The sequence below is a fragment of the Polypterus senegalus genome, chromosome 17, assembly GCF_016835505.1.
Source record: "Polypterus senegalus isolate Bchr_013 chromosome 17, ASM1683550v1, whole genome shotgun sequence".
NCBI classification, from domain to species: Eukaryota; Metazoa; Chordata; class Cladistia; order Polypteriformes; family Polypteridae; genus Polypterus; species Polypterus senegalus.
Genome location: NC_053170.1, coordinates 31,959,103 through 31,979,261, shown reverse-complemented (window position 1 = coordinate 31,979,261; position 20,159 = coordinate 31,959,103). Strand labels below are relative to the sequence as shown.

The window sequence follows — 20,159 nt, the reverse complement described above, 5'->3', positions numbered from 1 at the left end:
ATACCCTGCTGTACGCAAGTTCTGCACTCGGTTTTGCAGACTGGCGGCACCCAGTGTCAAAGCAGTGCTACTGTACCTCTGTGGTTACCCTTTCTTTTTTAGATCCACATCTCTGATGCAGCTTTATAAATACACTGAAATTAACCATATATTGTTTATTAGTTTAATGTATCTGATTGTCATTAACCTGTAACAATATAATTGTATTAGTATTCCAAATACCATAACTGCTTTAGCGTTGTTACTCTCATTGCACCACCTTCTTCTTTCAGCTGTTCCCGTTAGGGGTTGCCACAGCGGATCATTTTTTTCCATATTACTGTCACTGCACTACTCGGAGCAGCTGATCGGAAAGAGAATTATCGGTATACAGCATCAAGCAAAAGCTGCCTCAGCCATGCTGTCTATTGAACTGCTCTCACATTGCAAACGCTTCAAAGCCTTTCCTGTATGGACCTCACGGTTCAGAAACAGTTTCATCCCAAGAACTACAAACGCACTCATTCAGTCCATCAAGTGCTCCTTGTAGAACGCTTTGTATTTATTAGTACAATTAACTCACTGTAAACTTACACTACAGTTATAATATTGCACAACCTGCGCCACTTTATAAAGTGCGTATTTACATATGATGACGATATAATTTTTAAGATGCAGCAAAATATGTTTATTATATTAATTATACAGATAAAACTAACTTCATTTAAATAATGTATATTGTTAATAATTAATTAAACATGTGAGGACACAGTGTTGCTGCGCTAGCAAGGATCTGGTGCTCAGTTCACGGATTGTTCCTGCCTTACGCTGTATGCTTGCTAGGAATGGCATGACACTGGAAGGACAGAATAATTAAACATATTCTATGAAGATATTTCAATGTTCCTTAAAAGTTTTGAAGAATCAGCATTCTAAGCTTACAGATGGCTTAACGTCTATTAGAGCTGATTGCGTATTTGGAGAAAGAAAAGTAAAGACAGGCATTGGGGTTTGAAAGAGACAGTACAGCTGCAATAAATTATTTCATCGAAGGTCGCGCACAATCACTGCTCCACCGTGTTCCCATGTTTAATAACACTCTTTAACTCCTATCATCATGTAAATGATATCACGTATACATCTCATTATTTTAATTATTCAGAGAGGTGTAATAATATGAATGTACAGTATTGGATTCTGTGTCCTGTTGGAGGAAGAGAAAGCCCGGAAGCACGTAGTGATTCACACACAGAGAGCACATAGAAGATCAAATACAAAACAAAGCATTTAATGTGCTACTTTAGTTACGATGGGATTTGATAAACTAGTAAATTTAACGATTTTAAGATGAAGTTTATGATATTCTACTTTAATGACAAAATAAACTACGTGATAAAGTGGAAATTTCGAGATTAAAGTTGACATTTTGTGCTTTTTTTCCTATTGTGTGCCTTTTTTTTCCCTCTGAACCCTAACAAGATTTCATATGAAGCTAAGACGGTGGACTACAACTCGCCTTTTCACAGCGACTTTGATATCTGACAACTACTTTTTTTTATTTCGGGCACTGTGCGACTTTGTGAACTTGAGCCTTCGAGTTTCTCCGACATTCTGTCACTCGATCAACTTCTATTTTTGTTTATACCACTGTTTAAACCAACAAATAGTACGTTTTTGCCTCCACTCAGTATTCGCTGAACTTCTTCTATTCCCCAGCGCTCCCCTGCTTTTGCCATTGCCTATTCACAGAATGCTGAGCTTAAGGGCTATTTATATTATATTTATTTATATTTATTTATATTGCATATTCAAAGAGGCGTAATTCTGGGAGAAGATGGGGCGGGGCAGCAGGCACATGCACGTGCGTTTCGTTTCACGCTGATCGGAATTTCTGTAGCGGAAGAACATGGAAGTGGCCGAACGCACAAATTTATGCATCTGGATTTTTTTGTGCGTAACCACATTTCCGCTTTTATGCTTACTCCATGTTATTATGTGAATTCTACACACTCCATTATGCATGAGGCCCCTGGAGAGTGTTCTTGGTTTCGCTACAAGTTGTAAAAGGGGCTCCTCTTCACTAAGGACAGAATTCTACAATTATCCTCCATAACTATTCAGACCTTCTTATGTTGCTGAGCTCACCAGTGCATTTAAGAATGTCACAAATGGTTTATTTGACCATTCCATGTATTTCTGCTATCTCTCTAAAGGGTTTGTTTTGTTTTCTCAGCCTAATGATGACCTGTTTTTACTTGCATGGACAGCTGTGTGGAACTCATATTGACAGTTCGCAGTGACAGCTTCCATTAGCAAATTCCACACTTGAAATTCCAGACCTTTTACCTGCTTAATAGTTAATGAAATAATGAGGGGGGACCATGCATAACAATGTCTGTCATTCCTAAATGGCTCATAAAATATTTTTGGTAAACCCCTTAAATTAGAGCTGATTTGTTGCAAGACCCTTTGGTAAGACAAATGACACAAGGTTTCTGGATTTGAGGAGCAGTGTTTCAATGTCTAAGGCCTGGATACTACTAATCAACCAAGATACAAATAATGCTGACAAAGCACACATTCCCCCAGATACAATGGGGCCTGCAGGATTGTCGGAGTTCTCAAGATATAAATGGCTCAAGTCCTGAAAGACTGAGCACAGAGAGGGTAAAGTAATGCAGCCAGGTCTAGGCCCTGGCCACACTACTACAGGTATATGTTCATTTAAAAACACAGACTACTTAGCCAACCCACAAACATAACTTTTGAAAATGCTCTTCAGAGTTGTATACTTCTGAAAATGTCGGCTTGGGGTTTCAGTGTGGACAGGTGAAAACTCTTGAAAATGCAAACCCTAATCGCAGTCTGATTTGGTTCTTGCTTATTATCAGGCGCTTCCATGATGGGGTTCTGCTCATTATGATGTCTCATCACCTGATTTGTCATCACTCACAGAATAAAACCATATTCCAACATAGCAAGCCTAGAAGAGTTGCTGTCTGTGGCACTTATTGTGTTGCTTACCTGTATGCACCTAAATTTTGCTTTCTACAGTTAGAATGCTACATACTGTATGCACACAAAATGCCAATTTACAGTTTGTTAGAATTTTGTGATGAATCTTAAGGCCAGTAGGATTACCACCCCTTCAAGGATTTCTCCACCATTGCACACATGCCCAGTGTAGCTGAACATCTGTCATCTGCATCTTCAGTTGTTGTAATGTGAACGGAGATACTTTTTGGAAACAATGTGAAAATGCTAATATGGACGGAGTGGAGTAGTGTGGACATAGCCACAGAAGATATAAATGATCATTTATCATTTGGTCTTTATTTTCATGCAGATGGAGTGTAAAGTAAAGTTGTGTGTGGTAGGTTTCCACCATTCCACCATCCCCTTCCTTTAGTCAGCATTGCATAATGACACTTTACTGTAGTTTTCTTTAAAACGGGTTGGGACTGCATAATATAAAATGCTTTAAAATTTAGATTTTGTTTGCACACGTCCATCCATCCATTTTCCAACCTGCTGAATCCAAACACAGGGTCATGGGGGTTCTGCTGGAGCCAATCCCAGCCAACACAGGGCACAAGGCAGGAACCAATCCTGGGCAGGCTGCCAACCCACTGCAGTTGTTTGCACACAATATTTTCAAAAGTAGTTGGAGTGAAAATACTCAATAGTCAATTTAGTAGTTAAGAGTGTAAATACAAATTGAAATTTTATATGGAGCTGGAATATGTTAACCTTTCTGGATACAAGATGTCAGAGATGTGTGCATTTTATTATTAATTATAAGTAAAGTTTGTTTTCAAAAGATGCACAGTTGCATGGTCAGGAGTGCCAGTGTAACCTTCACAAAGTGTTGGAAGCAGTGCTACTTTATTCAGACGTGGCTGATTTGTGTGAATTGCGAGTTCAAGAAATGATTGCAAGTTCAAGTCCTTCAAGGGGCAGCTTGCAGCTTTTATGGGCTGAGAAATGTACAGTGCTGTGAATTATACTTTACTGTACAGAACTGAATATCTGTCACTGTATGCCATTACTGTATGGCTGTGTTATGTGACACCTGCAGTATGCATACAGTTATTCATATATACATATAGTTAATATATGATTTAAAATAACGTGCAGTGGATATTTCTCTTTATTGTCATTTCTCCTTACCTGTCATTCTGTTTCTGTGTGTATAAATATTTAGTGTGTGTGTGTGTTGTGGCAGTAGGGGGCGCTAGCGCTCCCTTGAACCCTCAGAGATGACTCCAGACACCGGGTAAAAGTCCAAGGCTTTTTATTCTTTTTCACTGTGCACAAAGCACCTTCCACACTACTCATAAACTATTAAATTATAAACTCCAACACAATAAACACTCCTCCTCGCCCAGACACTTGCTCCTCTACCTCCCAGCTCAGCTCAGTGTCTGGACTGAGGCATCGTCCTTTTATAGCCCCTGACCCGGAGGTGTTCTTGTCCCAGCAGTCCACAGTTCCTTATTCCTTCCAGGTCAGGGCAATCAATCCACCACTTCAACCTGGGAGCACGACATTTCTTCCCGTGACGTACTCCCGGGTCATACGGCATCACAGAGCCCATATAACCCCCCACACACAGTGACTCCTGGTGGTCCCCAAGGTATCCAGCAGGGCTGTGTATAAACACTACAAAGTCCATAAGGCCCTGCTGGACCTCGGGCACGATCCTGCTGTCGGGAGAGCTCCTCCTGGCGGCCTGGGGGTGGGGACCGGCATGGGAAGCCGGCAGTCCTCCACCGTGTATGTGTATATATTTTTTATTTTTTATAATTATATATATATATATATATATATATATATATATATATATATATATATATATATATATACACACACTGGCCAATTACCCACGCCATGCGGAGAATTAGTGTGTTAAAGAAGTAATGAAAAAGAAAAGGAAACATTTTTTATAATCAACGTAACATGATTGACAATGTAATTGTTTTGTCATTGTCATGAGTGTTGCTGGCATATATATATATATATATATATATATATATATATATATATATATATATATATATATATATATAGAGAGAGAGATATCTATATGTATATATCCTTTGGGGTGCGAGCAGCTGTTGCTGGGGGTGCCAGAATCCATTGAGGAAGAAAAATTAAAAACATTATTTGTACAAAATCTTAATTTCTCTATCCATTCCTAAATAATTAAATGGGCAGGCTATTTTCATATCAGTGCAATACGCTGCTTGTTAAAACGGATGACTCCTAATCTTATGTGCACTTAGTGCCTCGTGGGTATTATGAACTATCGTATTTGTTCTATTGTTCTATTTAAATTTTAAATATAAGTAATTTTTAATTGTTCGACAGAAATATGTTTAGTAGGAATGAAAGTTAAATATAATCATCATTGCATAAATGTTTCTTCACCATAGAAATTTAAAGACTAAATCCAACTGCCTGATGGGCTCATCTGGCAGTACACACTCACTGCACCCACTCTCGCGAATCGAACCTCAGACGTCGGCGCTAAAGGCGAAGCTAGGGTGTGTGGTTCTTTATATATATAATTATTATTCTTGAGAATGCAACGTATAGTTTTGTCCAGGAGGAAAGCAATGTTGCCTCAAATCAATGGCAACCTTTTGTAGGGTGTGTCCCTGAGACTTATTAATTGTCATCGCGAAGCAGAGCCTTACTGGAAATTTGAGGCATTTCAATTGAAATGGGAGATCAGGGGGTATAACGGTGATGCTAGGAATATATTCAGAGTGTGGCGCTCTGCTGTTTTTTTGTGTAGTTGCCTTCACACAGCCTCTTCGCTGCTTTATAAACGAACGCCATATAAAGCCATCACCTTGTCAATTGTGTAATGCGTTTTTTGAACAAGTTTGATGCATGGAAGTGATCACTCGTACTGCGTTCAGTAAGTTCACGTGAGCTGCTCTCTTGTGTGATGTTGCGATGTCCACACTGGAAATTGGAGGCATCTGAATTGAAATGGGAGATCAGAGGGTATAAAGGGGACGCGAGCAATACATTGAGTGTGGAGAAACTCTAGAGACAGGGTGTGTATTAACTTGTGGATTTTTCTGTGAGTATTTGGTGGCAGTGTGACGAAGTTGCTTCGGAAGACGCTGTTAGCCGTGGAGCTCAGCTCAGAGCGAAATGAGGTGAATGGGAGGGGAGTTGATGACGTGACTCCCCCACCCGCCTTAATTGTCAATCCCCCTCAAACACTGTCTCTCGGAATTTGTATAAGCACAGCCCTTCACCTGCAATTTTAACTTAGTTACAAAGTGATCAAAAATCCTGCGTCCTCTGATTAAACTTGTATCCCGCATTACCGTGGGCATGACAAACACCAGCGGCAGCCTGTCTATGAACTTAATTTAAACTTTAAACACCGAAGTAGCAGCACTCATGAATATGGTTGTAAATGTCAGTCACTTGCTTCTTATTGTTTCGCTGCCTTCTCAATTATATAATGCATGGGAGCTCTTCCTGGTTTTCTACGTACTGCGTTGACAGTCAGTTCACGTGATTACGTGGGAGGCGTGATGATGTCACACAAAACTCCGCCTCCCACAGCCATCCAGCTCAACTCCATTACAGTAAATGGAGAAAAATAGCTTCCAGTTATGACCATTACGCGTAGAATTTTGAAAGTAAGCTGTAAGGAATGAGCTTGCCAAATTTCAGCCTTCTACCCACACGGGAAATTGAAGAATTACTGATGAGTCAGTCAGTGAGGGCTTTGCCTTTTATTAGTATGTGTGTGTATATGTATATGTATATGTATATACAGTGGTGTGAAAAACTATTTGCCCCTTCCTGATTTCTTATTCTTTTGCATGTTTGTCACATAAAATGTTTCTGATCATCAAACACATTTAACCATTAGTCAAATATAACACAAGTAAACACAAAATGCAGTTTTTAAATGATGGTTTTATTATTTAGGGAGAAAAAAATCCAAACCTACATGGCCCTGTGTGAAAAAGTAATTGCCCCCTGAACCTAATAACTGGTTGGGCCACCCTTAGCAGCAATAACTGCAATCAAGCGTTTGCGATAACTTGCAATGAGTCTTTTACAGCGCTCTGGAGGAATTTTGGCCCATTCATCTTTGCAGAATTGTTGTAATTTTGCTTTATTTGAGGGTTTTCTAGCATGAACCGCCTTTTTAAGGTCATGCCATAGCATCTCAATTGGATTCAGGTCAGGACTTTGACTAGGCCACTCCAAAGTCTTCATTTTGTTTTTCTTCAGCCATTCAGAGGTGGATTTGCTGGTGTGTTTTGGGTCATTGTCCTGTTGCGGCACCCAAGATCGCTTCAGCTCGAGTTGACGAACAGATGGCCGGAAATTCTCCTTCAGGATTTTTTGGTAGACAGTAGAATTCATGGTTCCATCTATCACAGCAAGCCTTCCAGGTCCTGAAGCAGCAAAAACCCCAGACCATCACACTACCACCACCATATTTTACTGTTGGTATGATGTTCTTCTTCTGAAATGCTGTGTTCCTTTTACGCCAGATGTAACGGGACATTTGCCTTCCAAAAAGTTCAACTTTTGTCTCATCAGTCCACAAGGTATTTTCCCAAAAGTCTTGGCAATCATTGAGATGTTTCTTAGCAAAATTGAGATGATCCCTAATGTTCTTTTTGCTTAACAGTGGTTTGCGTCTTGGAAATCTGCCATGCAGGCCGTTTTTGCCCAGTCTCTTTCTTATGGTGGAGTCGTGAACACTGACCTTAATTCAGGCAAGTGAGGCCTGCAGTTCTTTAGACGTTGTCCTGGGGTCTTTTGTGACCTCTCGGATGAGTCGTCTCTGCACTCTTGGGGTAATTTTGGTCGTTCGGCCACTCCTGGGAAGGTTCACCACTGTTCCATGTTTTTGCCATTTGTGGATAATGGCTCTCACTGTGGTTCGCTGGAGTCTCAAAGCTTTAGAAATGGCTTTATAACCTTTACCAGACTGATAGATCTCAATTACTTCTGTTCTCATTTGTTCCTGAATTTCTTTGGATCTTGGCATGATGTCTAGCTGTTGAGGTGCTGTTGGTCTACTTCTCTGTGTCAGGCAGCTCCTATTTAAGTGATTTCTTGATTGAAACAGGTGTGGCAGTAATCAGGCCTGGGGGTGGCTACGGAAATTGAACTCAGGTGTGATACACCACAGTTAGGTGATTTCTTAACAAGGGGGCAATTACTTTTTCACACAGGGTCATGTAGGTTTGGATTTTTTTTCTCCCTAAATAATAAAAAACATCATTTAAAAACTGCATTTTGTGTTTACTTGTGTTATATTTGACTAATGGTTAAATGTGTTTGATGATCAGAAATATTTTGTGTGACAAACATGCAAAAGAATAAGAAATCAGGAAGGGGACAAATAGTTTTTCACACCACTGTGTATATATATATATATATATATATATATATATATATATATATATATATATATATATATATATATATATATATATACAGCAACACTCACAACAGTGACAAAACATTTACATTGACAATCATGTTACGTTATTTTTAAAATGTTTCCTTTTCTTTTTCATGGCTTCTTTAACACACTACTTCTCCGCTGCAAAGAGCAGGTATTTTGCTAGTAAGTAATAAAATTGCAACTTGCATTTATAATGCTATTTGTGGTATAGCCCTACAGAATCGTATTAGGTCCAGTGAAGAAAAAAAATACAGACACAGGGAAGAAAAAAAAAAATATGTCCAGAATAAAGCTGACACATTGACTGTATTCTGAATATTTCCACTTTAATCTCAACGGTTATGAGAAAATCTAGTAAATTTAAATATTCGTTTTAAGATGAAGTTTAGTTTACAATGTTCTACTTTAATGACAAATTACGAGAATAAAGTCAACATGTCGACTTTAATCTCAACATAAATCCAAAGTATCTCCTGACAATAGACATGACTGCTTTTTCCAGCAAAAGTTCTTCTGTGTCATCATGTTCAACATTATCGTCTGCTACAGCTTCAGTTTCGGAATGTTCTCTGTCCATTTCAACTGCGCAATACCTCCACTACCGCATGTACTCCATTGCATGCCTGTTTAGCGGTGTAGCAGTGAAGAAGATCTTCCGTGCAACACCTCCACTAACACATGTACTCCATTGTATGTGTTTAGGGGTGTAGCAGTGAAAAAGGCCCCCCTTAAACTGTTTCCTGCTGCACCACGTTCCGAACATTGTTTAGGCTATTTAAACCGGTGTTGCGGTATAAGAAAAATCTATATTATAACTAAAATAAAAAATGTTTTTTGGTATGAACTGATATACCGCCTAGCACTACCAAGTATTAAATATAAGAATAAAACCTGCAGTTTTTAATGAAGATGATTTTTTGTGGACCTCAGGACCATGAGATTGATCCATCAGTAAAAACCATTTGTCCTTGGATTGTCTGTAAACAGTCAAGTATTTCTTGTCACTCGGTTAATCAGTGACATGTAGCTTTCTTCTTATGAATACATTTTTATATAATATATATAATTTATATATATATTTATTTATATATATATATATATATTTATTATTTATTTATATTTATTTATTTATTTATATATATATATATATATATATATATATATATATATATATATATATATATATATATATATATATATATATATATATCTCGAGATTAATAAGGGATACAGGCTGGACTTTAACCATAATGCTAAAAAAAGTTGGACATGTTACAACTGTTTGACATTCTAAGAACGGCTTTTTGACTATTAAAGGCAAAATATAACTGATTTTCTCCATTTCTCCCCCCTCCAGTGTTGTCATATTGATCCATTAATAAACGCAATTTTTAGTTTCATTTATCTGGAAATTGCCACAATTTTAGCACATAACAGACATTTAGCTTTTCAGTATCTATCATATAGTGCCTTTCATATCTATCTATCTAGCTACACAGTAGAACTTGCATTATCTGAGGAAATGTGGACTGAACCTACTGTGGATAACTGAAAACTTGAAGAAAACCGATGGCCCTGGCCAGTTCAGGTTAAAAATTATGCATATAAGATTTTGCCAGTGTATATGGTACAATATTCCTTTTTTACCTCTTTTCATACCTTAGTGAATTTAATGTTATTTTAAAAGAAATGAAAATAGAGATTACCACTTATTTTTGTGGTACATCATTTGTTATACATCTAATATGTACAAGTGTTAGGAATTAGTATTAGTAAAAATTTGTATTTTGTAGTTACATTTTAATATAAAGTCCATCCATCCATCTTCCGCTTATCCGAGATTGGGTCGCGGAGGCAGCAGCTTGAGCAGAGAAGCCCAGACTTCCCTCTCCCCAGCCACTTCTTCTAGCTCTTCTGGAGGAATCCCAAGGCGTTCCCAGGCCAGCTGGGAGACATAGTCCCTCCAGCGTATTCTGGGTCTTCCCCGGGGCCTTCTCCCGGTTGGACGTGCCAGAACACCTCACCATGGAGGCGTCCAGGAGGCATCCTGATCAGATGCCCGAGCCACCTCATCTGACTCCTCTCGATGCGAAGGAGCAGCGGCTCTACTCTGAGCCCCTCCCGGATGACTGAGCTTCTCACTCTATCTTTAAGGGAAAGCCCAGACACCCTGCGGAGGAAACTCATTTTAGCCGCTTGTATTCGCAATCTCGTTTTTTCGGTCACTACCCATAGCTCATGACCATAGGTGAGGGTAGGAACGTAGACCGACTGGTAAATCGAGAGATTTGCCTTACGGCTCAGCTCCTTTTTCACCACGACAGACCGATGCAGAGCCCACATCACTGCTGACGCCGTACCGATCCGCCTGTCGATCTCGTGCTTCATTCTTCCCTCACTCGTGAACAAGACCCTGAGATACTTGAACTCCTCCACTTGGGGTAGGATCTCGCTCTCAACTCTGAGAGGACACTCCACCCTTTTTCGGCTGAGGACCATGGTTTCGGATTTGAAGGTGCTGATTCCCATCCCAGCCACTTCACACTCAGCTGCGAACCAATCCAAAGAGAGCTGAAGATCACGGTCTGATGAAGCAAACAGGACAACATCATCTGCAAAAAGCAGTGACCCAATCCTGAGTCCACCAAACTGGACCCGCTCAACACCCTGGCTGCGCCTAGAAATTCTGTCCATAAAAGTTATGAACAGAATTGGTGACAAATGGTAGCCCTGGCGGAGTCCAACTCTCACTGGAAACGGGTTCGACTTACTGCCGGCAATGCGGACCAAGCTCTGACACCGGTTGTACAGGGACCGAACGGCTCTTAGGGGGTCTGGTACCCCATACTCCTGGAGCACCCCCCACAGGATTCCCCAAGGGACACAGTCTAACGCCTTTTCCAAGTCCACAAAACTCATGTAACAACAACAACAACAACATTTATTTATATACTGTAGCACATTTTCATACAAGAAAAAATGTAGCTCAAAGTGCTTTACAAAATGAAGAATAGAAAAATAGAAGACAAAACAAAAATAAGTCAACATTAATTAACATAGAATAAGTAAGGTCCGATGGCCAGGGTGGACAGATAAAACAAAAAAAAAACTCCAGACGGCTGGAGAAAAAAATAAAATCTGTAGGGTTCCAGACCATGAGACCACCCAGTCCCCTCTGGGCATTCTACCTAACATAAATGAAACAGTCCTCTTTGTATTTAGGGTTCTCATGGAAGGACTTGATGATGATGGTCACGTAGACTTCTGGCTGTCAGTCCATCAATGTTGGAGCATCATGATGCTTTGAGTAGGTGGAGGTGGCACAGGCTGCCACCACAAAGAAACCAGAAAAACAAACAGAAGAGAGAGTTGGGGTCAGTACGGATTTTGGAGCCACTGTGAATAGTTATTATGATGAATTGAACATACAGAGTATCAGGATTAAGTTAAAGTGAAGTTAGGAGAAAGCCATGTTAAAGTAATGTGTTTTCAGCAGTTTTTTTAAAGTGCTTCACTGTATTAGCCTGGCGAATTCCTATTGGCAGGCTATTCCAGATTTTAGGTGCATAACAGCAGAAGGCCACCTCACCACTTCTTTTAAGTTTAGCTTTTGGAATTATAAGGAGACACTCATTTGAAGATCTAAGGTTACGATTTGGAATATAACGTGTCAGGCATTCCGATATATAAGATGGAGCGAGATTATTTAAGGCTTTATAAACCATAAGCAGAATTTTAAAGTCAATCCTGAATGACACAGGTAACCAGTGTAGTGACATCAAAACTGGAGAAATGTGTTCGGATTTTCTTTTCCTAGTTAGGATTCTAGCAGCTGCATTCTGCACTCGTTGCAAACGATTTATGTCTTTTTTGGGTAGTCCTGAGAGGAGTGCGTTACAGTAATCTAGTCAACTGAAAACAAAAGCGTGAATTAATTTCTCAGCATCTTTCAATGATATAAGAGGTCTAACTTTTGCTATGTTTCTTAAGTGAAAAATGCTGTCCTAGTGGTCTGATGAATATGCGATTTAAAATTCAGATTACAGTCAACAGTTACCCCTAAGTTTTTTACTTCCGTCTTAACTTTTAATCCTAATGCATCAAGTTTATTTCTGATAACCTCATTGAATCCATTATTGCCAATTACTAAAATTTCAGTTTTCTCTTTATTTAGTTTGAGAAAATTACTATTCATCCATTCAGAAATACCAGTAAGACATTGTGTTAGTGAATCGAGAGAGTCGGTGTCATCAGGTGCTATTGATAAGTACAGCTGTGTGTCATCAGCATAGCTGTGGTAACTCACGTTGTAACCTGAGATAATCTGACCTAACGGAAGCATGTAGATTGAGAAGAGCAGCGGACCCAGGATAGAGCCTTGTGGAACACCATATAGATATCATGTGTCTTTGAGATTTGATTACCACAACTCACAAAGAATTTTCTCCTGCCAGGTAGGATTCAAACCAATTTAAGACACTGCCAGAGAGGCCCACCCATTGACTAAGGCGATTTCTAAGAATATTGTGATCAATGGTGTCAAATGCAGCACTCAGATCTAAGAGGATGAGAACAGATAAATGGCCTCTGTCTGCATTTACCCGCAAGTCATTTACTACTTTAACGAGTGCAGTTTCTGTGCTGTGATTTGTTCTGAAACCTGACTGAAATTTATCAAGAATAGCATGTTTATTTAGGTGGTCATTTAACTGCATAATGACTGCCTTCTCTATAATTTTACTTAAGAAAGGCAGGTTAGAGATGAGACTAAAATTTTCAAAAGCAGAGGGTCAAGATTATTTTCTGAGTAGGGGTTTAACTACAGCAGTCTTAAGACAGTCTGGTAAGACTCCTGTATCTAATGACGAATTTACTATGTCAAGAATATTGTCAATTAGCACGCCTGATACTACTTTGAAAAACCTTGTTGGTATTGGGTCAAGGACGCAGGTGGAGGGTTTCAGTTGAAAGATTATATTATGTAATTCAGGTAAATCTATCCTGGTGAAATAATGGAGTACTGGGGCTTTGGCTATCTCTAATATCATTAATTTTTTGATTGAAAAATACAGCAATGTTCTCACAGGTTTCACTGGAAGTATTCTGGGGGCATTCCTTTGTGTTACCTGGGTTTAACCGATGATCAATTGTAGAAAATAAGACTCTGGGATTACAGTACTAGCATTGTTATTTATAATCTTAGAGAAATAGTAGCGCCTTTCAAGACAGACTGTGTTATTGTATTCTGTTATTTTAACCTTCAATATCTCATAGTGGATGGTTAATTTAGTTTCACTCCATTTATGCTCAGCTCTATGGCATGTTCTCTTTAAATCAGACACTCTTTGGGTCTTCCATGGTATAACAATGCTAGAAGATTTTTTCACTGTCTTTTCAGGTGTAACTATGTCAACAGCAGCTCTCATTTTAGTATTCAATCTTTCCACCTTACTATTTACATTATCCTTGCTATTATAGTTGGCACTATAAATGGACTGATTGCTTAGAATGTTTGTAAGTTTTAAAGCTGCTGCTGAGTCAAAGAAGCGTTTTTTAACAATATGCTTCTCATGAATGTTTTCTATCATTATTTCTACATTAAATAGTAGAAAGAAATGACCTGCTTTATATCAACTTTTAGTCCTTTAGTAATCACTAAGTCTAACGTATGACCTGCTTTATGTATAGACTGATTAACGAGCTGTCTCAAATCAAGAGTCCAGGAGTTTCATGAATTCTTTTACTTTTTGGTCACACTGATTGTCGATATGAAAGTTAAAGTCGCTGACTATTAAGAGTGTGTCATAGACTGGTTGGGCAAACTCCCATTCACATTTAATATGAAGTAAAAAATTAAATGCTAAAAGATAACAGGTTAAAAGTTTAGTATTTATGTGCTCAATACAGTATTCATGGAAAAGCTTTTGTGAATTATGAGAAAAGCAGTACATTACACTTACAGGTTTACTGTGGATAATGCGGGACCGCAGATATTTAGATTTCTATTGTATATCTTTATCTGTATAATCTGTACGCTTGATATAGCTAAACATAGACCAATTAATAAATATATTTTATGTGTATGCATTGATAGTGTATGTACAGTGCATATGTTTGTATCTATGTAGGTAGGGGTGTGTGTGTATTGTATGTATGTATGTATGTATTATACGTGTGTATAGATTAAACTTTATTGCTCCCCAAAGAGAAACTGAAATTTTACAGGAAGTTCAAAAAAAAATCTGCCCCCCCTACAACACACATAAGAGCTTCTGGCCTGGATTACAGAGAGTGGCTGCTGTCAATAACAAGGTTGTAAGTGTCTGTATGATAAGGCCAGGTTTATATTAAAAGGCAGCAACATCTAAATTCTGTAGAGCAGGCCCAACTTGTAGTTTCCACAAATGGAACCTGCTGGCTGATATTTTGTTTCCTTGTTTGAACTCCCCAGTATTCAGAATGATTCATCATTAAAATCAGAATTAGGATGATTTAGAAAATTGAATGGTATGGCTATTGGTACAGAGTGAATCATTTCTGTTGCTGAGTCAGCCAGGACAATGTAACTTACTTACCAGTGTAGTAACGTGGACAGATTCAGGCCACATTTCAGTGTCTGTTTCACAGATTTAGCTTTATCATGTTCTCAGTTTCGGGCAGCGCTGCTGCCTCGCAGTTGTGTTAGGGTTTGCATCCCAGGTTCTCCCTGCGTGGAGTTTGCATGTTCTCCCCGTGTCTGCGTGGCTTTCCTCCGGGTGCTCTGGTTTCCTCCCACAGTCCAAAGACATGCAGGTTAGGTGCATTGGCGATTCTAACTTGTCCCTAGTGTGTGTGTGTGTGTGTGCGCGTGCGCCCTGCGGTGGACTGTTGTCCCGCCTGGGGTTTGTTTCCTGCCTTGCACCCTATGTTGGCTGGGATTGGCTCCAGCAGACCCCCGTGACCCTGTAGTTAAGAAATAGCGGGTTGGATAATGGATGGATGGATGTTCTCAGTTTTTCACCATTGCTTATTCACATAATTCTCCAGTACCCTTCTTGTTCGAAAAATCAGTCTGAAGTAATGTGTCAATGATTAAAATTTTAAATCTGAAGATAATACTGACAGAATAAGTTCATTAATTGAAGGATACGGAAATGTTATTTAAAAAACAATCTTAAAAATAAAAGCAGGTAGTTCTCCAAGCCTATATATTATACCAAAGAGGAGATGATCTTTTGAGGGCACAGCACTGATGAAATTCAACAACCATAGCGTTTCTTTGGATTAGGGCTCAATGAAATTGGTTTTTTAAACTCACACAATGACTGAAAAGTTAAATATCTAAAGTGAGTTTGACCAAGGCAGGGTGATGATGTCATTAAATATCATTTCTCCTACAGCTTATATAGTGTTAGCTTCTTATTTTTGCAGTCGCAATATAAAGAATGGTAAAAGCCCATTGTGATGTGAGGGAACACGCCAGAAAATATAGTTGATTTTTTGTTAGCTGACCTATGCTGCCATCTAGAGGCTGAACATCTTAAACACTGACACATGCAACGGCTTTTGTTCTTTCATATTGTCTGTGCTTTTAAATGTTTCACATTTATGTGATTTGTAAATGTCCATTCATTTTGTAGCCCAGCTTAATTCAGTCACAGTGCTGCAGGGAGCCAGAAACTGTGGTGAAATAACGTTGTAATCAATTACTTAATCAATGTCATCATTTTACCTTTTTCTAAAGGAAGTAATGAAACTACCTTTTTATGTTTAGGTGTAATCAGACAATTTAATAATACTGTTGGTGGTGACACAAAGCAAATGATTAATATCATGGCTTATCGAGCGTAAGATATCTGTCCAACGAAGTCTTTCTGAAGACTCTGCTTGTTTTTTTCTGAGATTTCTCCACAAAAAAACTCCTCAGCAGTACTGTATGCATGGCAGGAATAGACTGTAGATGAGGTGCTGTTAAATTACATGGAGAAGAAAAGCCTTAATTGCAGAATGTCATTTCTCTGTAAAGCAGTTGAGAGAGGAGGTTTGAATTAGTAGACAGGATATCATCTTACTCAGAAACCAACATACTGTTTTGAGATGTGCTTGGCATGTAGGTTATAACTTACATCTTAAAGTGGGGTTGGTGGTTCATCGAAAATAAACCTGCTAGATCATTTTTATAAGTGATAACACAGAGATTACTGTACTTTATATAAACTGTGTTTTTTATTAACAATATAAATATAGCATTGTTACTTAAGTGCAGTGTTTTAATTTCCCTTTCTCTTACAGGTGTTACAACTGTGGTGGACTGGACCATCATGCAAAGGAGTGTAAACTTCCACCCCAACCAAAAAAGTGTCACTTCTGCCAGAGTATTTCTCACATGGTAGCCAGCTGCCCAGTCAAAGCACAACAATCATCGCCCAGTTCTCAGGGAAAGCTCACCTCCATTAAGGGCGAGGAGGGCAATCAAGGCACTGCACCCCTGCCACCAGAGAGTTCTCAGTGAAACGAAGAAATGTGTTCTGGAGAAGGAGGCTGCTCAAAATTACTGAATAAAAATGAGAAATGCAGGCCAGCATCAGAGACAACCTAACCCACCCCCAAAGGTTACCTGTTAATCATGAGATGCCTTTGTAACTCTCAGGTTTTTTTTTTTTTTTTTTTTTAAAAAAGAGTATTTTAAAAAAGATGCAATAGTTTGAAAGCTTTCCCATTTTATTTTCTAAGTGAATACCAATAACATGAATATGGATTGATTTTTCAAATGTAAATTAAGTGTAGGTCATATCGAGAATGATCTTGGAACAGAAGGATACAGAAAACTGACAATGTGACCCTTTTGTTCCTTATGTTTCTATTATGAGCAACAAAGAAAACCAAAATAGCATTAACCACTTAAGACTAATCGGTATTACTTCAGCTCTATAGTGCCGATTTCTACCAACAGTTAAAAATGATCTTTGACAGTGGAAATGTTCATCTTTGTAGTGTAGTATTATCAGTCAAGACAGACATATGATCAAGGGTGGATGGTTATTTTTTAAGAGTTGTAGCATTTAGGTACCAATACTAATAACAGGCATGTTACAAACAGGGCATTTGTTTGTTTAAGATCTATAATTGGGCATTTTTTATCTGTCCAAGAGAATGTACTCAGTCATCTGGGCTAAAGCATAGTAGGTAGGATCTCCATACATACCATTTTTACGTTACATTTTTTTTTAAACAAATTTTGACTTTAGAAAATATGAAGCATGTTTGACTACGGGTGCTTGAAGATTTCATTTAAGGCAATACCTTTGTTGACTAATTTATGTTCCTAATTCTCTGCTCATTTACAAAGCATTATTTCGATAGAGTGGCCTGTGCTAATTATGTTTACACTATTAATACTAATTCAGAAGGTTGAGTGAGAGTTAGGACAGATATCCTCCAAACCTATAAACAGAAGTTGTACACTACTTCTTTGTATGGTTTTTAAAGAAACAAAAAGTGCTTAGCTTGTAGCTGGCCATATAAAATGGATATACCAGTATCCATAGTTAAAGCCAGCATAGAAAAATCCACATTGTGAAGGTTCATAATGATCAATTATGTGATCAACTCTGACTCTACTCTCCACAAAATTATAAGCCCCATTAAAAGCTCCTACCCTGCAGAATCATTGTGAGGATGAAAATCCGACCATAATGCTGCATCATGTAGATGTATCTTTTGGGGTGGAGGAGCTGGAAAGGTAAGATCATTCATTCTGATATCCCAAATCTGTAAAGACGAGGATTGTGTTTTAAAAGAATCAGAATGAGATGGACATTAAGAAAGGTAATTGGAGCTGCTCTGAGCTTGCAGTTTCCTTCACAGCACCAAATCTCTAACTCTTTATCAAGTTGGACAGTCAACCTTTGCTGGAGTGTTGCCTCGGTCATCTTGATTTGCCCAAAAAGATGAATGAAGAACAATTTGTGTTGTTTCTTCCACTTTGCTATATTTTAATACTGCTGTTGTTTAATCTTAGATATCCCCCTTATTTTATCGGTATGGAAGATTTCATTTTACCATCTTTTTATAGTGGTCTTGTTTTAACAACATCATTACTCAATCGATGGACCTTGTTGGTAAGACAGGGAATATTTCATAATAGCTTTGAGGGTGTTAAATTATATAACATTACATTGGGGTGTCTGCGTGAGCTCCTCACTGACACATCCTTCTTACCAGAATTAGGGTACCAAAAAGTGAAGTCCAGATTTTAAACAGTATTTCCATGATCTCTGCCTAACCTCAAAAACTGAGGAAGGTATGTGTCTGCTTTTATGTGAGTATTAATGTGATGCTACTTGGCGCTCATTTGTGTGTGTAAGATTTACTTTTAATATAAATCTGTTCTGTATTTTTGTATATTTAAAAAGCGAGAGAGGAAAAATAATCCATAACGTGTCTCAGGAAATCAAAACCCAAAACTCAGGGATACTTCCAATCAGGTGAATTTTATAGTGCATTTTGAAATCACATTTTAACCTGCCCATATGCTACACTGTGTGACTGACAATGTGTGTTTATGTCCCAAAACGAATTTTGAATTTGGAACCATTTTCAACATGGTAAACTGTACATGGTTGTCGGAACAGGACCAAATTGGAACTTGAACCCTAAATTTCGTATAATGATTGAAGACTAAAGAATTGGAAGTAAAGCACGATAAGAAGTCAGTGGCTGGTCAGTTAAATAAAAAGTGTGGTGCCAAGATGCTCTGTAATGGCAAAGAGCCGTAGTCTCGTCAATTTACAAAATATCATCTGTGTGAAGCTGTTAGCAGACTGTATTATCTTGAGCCACCCTTTCCAAGGCTCGAATCAGTATCCCGAACATGCACGTATGGTGCTTTTTAAATGGTGTATCCTCCCAGAAAATGTTTCCCATATGGCAGAGGTGCATTCTGTTTTTTTTTTTTTGCAAAGTGCCAAAGTCTCTGATTCTTTTTGAGCGAGTTCTTGGTTGTTGGTCTGCCTTGAAGTATTACAGTCCCTATAAACCTATGCATAAATTGGCATAAACCACCTACAATATTCATCTTGGTGCCATGTGTGTATTACGTGTTTATATGTTGCCCTTGTCAAGCTAATTTTGTGGCTTGCTTGAAAAAGGAACATCTAAACACTTCAAACAATGAAATAACAACATGGCATAAAAATAGTTGCTCATACAAGATGGGGAGGATATAACATGAGGAGCTTTCCCTACATGTTCACAAATTATGAAGCAATCCTTCTTTAATTTTCTTGTAATAATGTGATGATTGGCAACAAAAATCTCAACTCTGATACCTTCCAGATTTCTTGTCTGCTTTACATCCAGGGGCCCGGCAGCAAAATGGTTAGAAGATATTGTCCAGTGTGGCTGAATTTTTTTGGAATATCTGCAGGTTTTTACTGTTTGTGTGCTTATGTATTTATGTATGTAATATGTGTACACAAACAGTTATATTAATATATAATTGTGAGTATTGTTGCACTCTTGTATATTGCTCTTGTACAGATACTACTGTTTTTTTGTATATTTCCTGTACGTATTCTATAGTTTGGGGTACACCTTTGGTAGTGTAGTTGCCAACAGCAGGGCATGGAAGGTCAATGTGCATTTCTTAATGATCATGTCCTGTTGAAGGACAACACTGTACAATCTGGAGAGACTCATTTATAGGACAGTGCCAGTAGCGTCTGCTTCAGAGATC

The 20,159-nt window shown here is 38.4% G+C and overlaps 1 protein-coding gene across 2 annotated transcripts in view; it reads left to right on the top strand.

Moving 5' to 3' along the window:
• The window catches only part of LOC120517810 (protein lin-28 homolog A-like), an 80,744-nt gene extending 63,718 nt beyond the window's left edge, over positions 1-17,026 (top strand). For both annotated transcript variants that reach the window (XM_039740300.1, XM_039740299.1), the window contains exon 4: positions 16,715-17,026. In XM_039740300.1, coding sequence (XP_039596234.1) covers positions 16,715-16,934 — 220 coding nt within the window. In that variant the 3' untranslated portion in view covers positions 16,935-17,026. The remainder of the gene's footprint in view (positions 1-16,714) is intronic.
• Positions 17,027-20,159: the final 3,133 nt, after the last annotated feature.